The following is a 3145-nucleotide window of genomic DNA, read 5'->3' as shown; positions in this document are numbered from 1 at the left end:
GGGTCCCAGTTCAGTGCGAGGGTTCTCTGCGCGTGGGGGTGAAAGGACCCTCTTCCTCCTTTGAAGTCTTCTCTTGGACTGGATTCCTCTCCCGGACCGGGTTCCTCTCCTGGACCGGGTTCCTCTCCCGGACCGGGTCCGGCGGATGATCCCAGCCCCTGCCTCTTCTCTTCCAGGCATCATCCACGCGAGAGGGCTGGTTCGGGAGTGCTTGGCTGAGACGGAGCGGAACGCCAGGTCCTAGCCTCCGAGTCAGCGCGAAGGCTTTCCATCTTCTTCCCAGAAGTGACAGCTCATGCCCCCTATTCCGATGAAACTTGGTTTCAGAATGGTAACAGCTTGGTTTCTTCTCCCCGTGCCCCTCCCGTGGCTCGTCAGGCTCCGAACCTCCCGTCGCTGAGATGGAGATTTTCGCAGTTATTAGGTTTACATGTTAGTTAGGAACTACCCAGGGCGTTCTGTGTTTTTTTAAGCATTGATTTACATGATGCACGTCAGTTACCTATCACCGCAAACCGTAGTTGGCCTCCCAGATACCGGTGTTTCTCTTCTGGATGCATTTCTGTTACGTGGTTCTTTGTTTCTCTTCTGAGCTGATCCAGCTCTGAGGGTTTGTTTCAGCGAGTCCTGCGGCAGCGCTTTAGTAGCCAGCGCGTTTGCCACACACTATAAATTCTGCTCAGTGTAACTTTTTTTTTTTTGCTTAAGCATTTGCATGACTATTAGTACTTTGAAGTCCATCTTTAAAATGCACAAGTTATAAATACAGAAGAAAGAGCAACTTACCGAACCTCAACCTCCAACCTCGCCTGACAAGGACCCCTGAAATTTTCCCTAAGGATGTATGTAGATTTCAGTTCTGCCTTTCCCATCAGTGGATCCAAACATCTGGAAGAAAGTGACTAATACTGTTTGCATCTTTGTATGTATTTATTACTTGATGTAATAAAGCTTATTTTCATTAACAACTGGTATCAAGATGTGGGTTCCTTGAATCGTGGCATTTAAAAAATGTGTTTTTTAATTTTTTTTTTTTTATTGATTTCAGAGAAGGGATAGAGAAAGAAACATCAATGAGAGAGAATCATGGTTCAGCTGCCTTCTGCACGCCCCCTACTGGGGATCAAACTCACAACCCCCGGCATGTGCCCTGCGAGGGAATCGAACTGTGACTTACGGCAACACCAGCCAGGCTCAAGTGGCATTTTAAAAACAGCTCCTCAAGGAGAGGTGAGAGAGACCTGTCAAAGGTGGCATTTTCCCAGCTGACCCAGAAGCGTCATGGGAAGATGTGATTAGCACAACGGGCTGGGGAAGCGTTTGCTGCGGTCACAAGGCAGGGATACAGCGAAGTTGCAAAGTTGCGTTGTGGTGCATTTTAATTGCAGTGAACTTCAGGGGGTGCCAGGAAAGAAGGCGGTGAGAGCAGTTCCTCACTTTGCCCTGCACCCTCCCCGTGCCCTGCAATTAGGACCTTCTCAGTTCTTAGGTGCTAATCTTGTGAGCATTTCCTGGGTGCTACAGGAACCTGTTTTTCATGCACTGTGGCCACTCACATGCTGCTCCGGTGCCGGACAGTGCCAGGAGGTGCTGGGCGTGTGAGAATCCGAGTGGTGGAGGGAGCTTGTACTATGAATCCCCACGGGGTGAGCACTCACTTTGCCAGGGGTATGGGCAGTTTCGCAGGCTCGAGGCAGTCCGGCCCTTACAGGACTGGCCATAGGGAGGGTTCTAGGGAGTGAGCGTGTCTGCGGAGATGCCAACAGGTGCAGGAAAGGAGATGGGAATGGAAGCTCCTGTCTGCAGCTCTCCCGCCCTTCCCGGCTCCTGTGCGCTGTTCCAGGTACCTTACCTGGCGGCCTTGGGGTGGAAGTTGCAGTGGGGAAGGGTCCTGCCCACTGCACCCAGGGGTCTAGAGAGCCTTGTGGAGGACACTTGAGCTTCCGGACGAGGTCACTGCCTTAGGAGTCAGTTTCTTTGGCTGCAGAAATGAGGGAGGCGCTGTATCTGACGGACCTGCTCACCTCACGGGTCTTTCCCCTGTTAGTTTTCTGCGGGAACTTGTGAAGCGTTCCAACGAGCCAGGCTATGGACCTGCCTGAACAGCCCCAAACAACGGTCAGGGCAAAGGATGGTGATGGTGTCGAACAAACTCACAAGCAAATCGGGTTTCTGGAAGCTCATCCCTTCTAGGCCTACCTGTAAATCCACATACAGGGACGATGCGCCTACTTCCTCATGGGAGAGGTCACTTGGTCATGTGGTACAACCAGCTAGTGGGGCCAGTGCCTTCCTAACCTGCATGTCTTTGCTGTCTTGTTTTTAAATATATTTTTATTGATTTCAGAGAGGAAGGAAGAGGGAGAGAGAGAAACATCCATGATGAAAATCATTGATCGGCTGCCTCCTGCAAGTCCCCCACTGAGGATTGAGCCTACAACCCGGGCATGTGCCCTTGACCGGAATCAAACCTGGGATCTTTCAGTTCGCAGGTCGACGCTCTGTCCACTGAGCCAAACTGGCTAGGGTGCCGTCTTGTTTTTATTCTTTTTTAAAAAAAATATATTTTATTGATTTTTTTACAGAGAGGAAGGGAGAGGGATAGAGAGTTAGAAACATCGATGAGAGAGAAACATCGATCAGCTGCCTCCTGCACACCCCCTACTGGGTATGTGCCCACAACCAAGGTACATGCCCTTGACCGGAATCGAACCTGGGACCCTTCAGTCCGCAGGCCGACGCTCTATCCACTGAGCCAAACCAGCCAGGGCTTGTTTTTATTCTCTTAACCTGACATTAAGCTGACCTCTAAGTATCACTGAGCAGTGACCTCCCAGCGGATGATGAGGTTACCCTACAGGTTATTAATCTTTGTCTCAATTTCACAGGTCTCCATAGAAATGGACCTTTTTAACAGTTATACTTTTAAAAAATAGTCCTCCTTTTTCCCCCCTAACCTTTGATAAGAAGGTACCCAAATGTACAGCGTAAAGACATAAGGCAACACCCTTCTTGATACGGCCCAGGTCCCGAAATCGAACTGCCTGCCACCTGCAGCCCCTCGGAGCTGCGTCTCACGACGACGACCCGACCCGCCTCCCCCCCAACCCCCCCAAGAAGCCACTGTCCTCCAGCAGGGGCCGCC

At 50.9% G+C, this 3145-nt stretch overlaps 1 protein-coding gene across 1 annotated transcript in view; it reads left to right on the top strand.

Annotated features, from left to right (window-relative positions):
- Nucleotides 1–972, top strand: part of CDK2AP1 (cyclin dependent kinase 2 associated protein 1) — a 5764-nt gene extending 4792 nt beyond the window's left edge. The window contains exon 3 of the mRNA XM_023763154.1: nucleotides 65–972. Coding sequence (XP_023618922.1) covers nucleotides 65–244 — 180 coding nt within the window. The 3' untranslated portion in view covers nucleotides 245–972. The remainder of the gene's footprint in view (nucleotides 1–64) is intronic.
- Nucleotides 973–3145: the final 2173 nt, after the last annotated feature.

Source organism: Myotis lucifugus, unplaced genomic scaffold (genome assembly GCF_000147115.1).
Source record: "Myotis lucifugus unplaced genomic scaffold, Myoluc2.0 scaffold_276, whole genome shotgun sequence".
NCBI lineage: Eukaryota > Metazoa > Chordata > Mammalia > Chiroptera > Vespertilionidae > Myotis > Myotis lucifugus.
The sequence above is the reverse complement of the archived record's forward strand: the minus strand, read 5'-3'. Positions and strand labels throughout refer to the sequence as shown.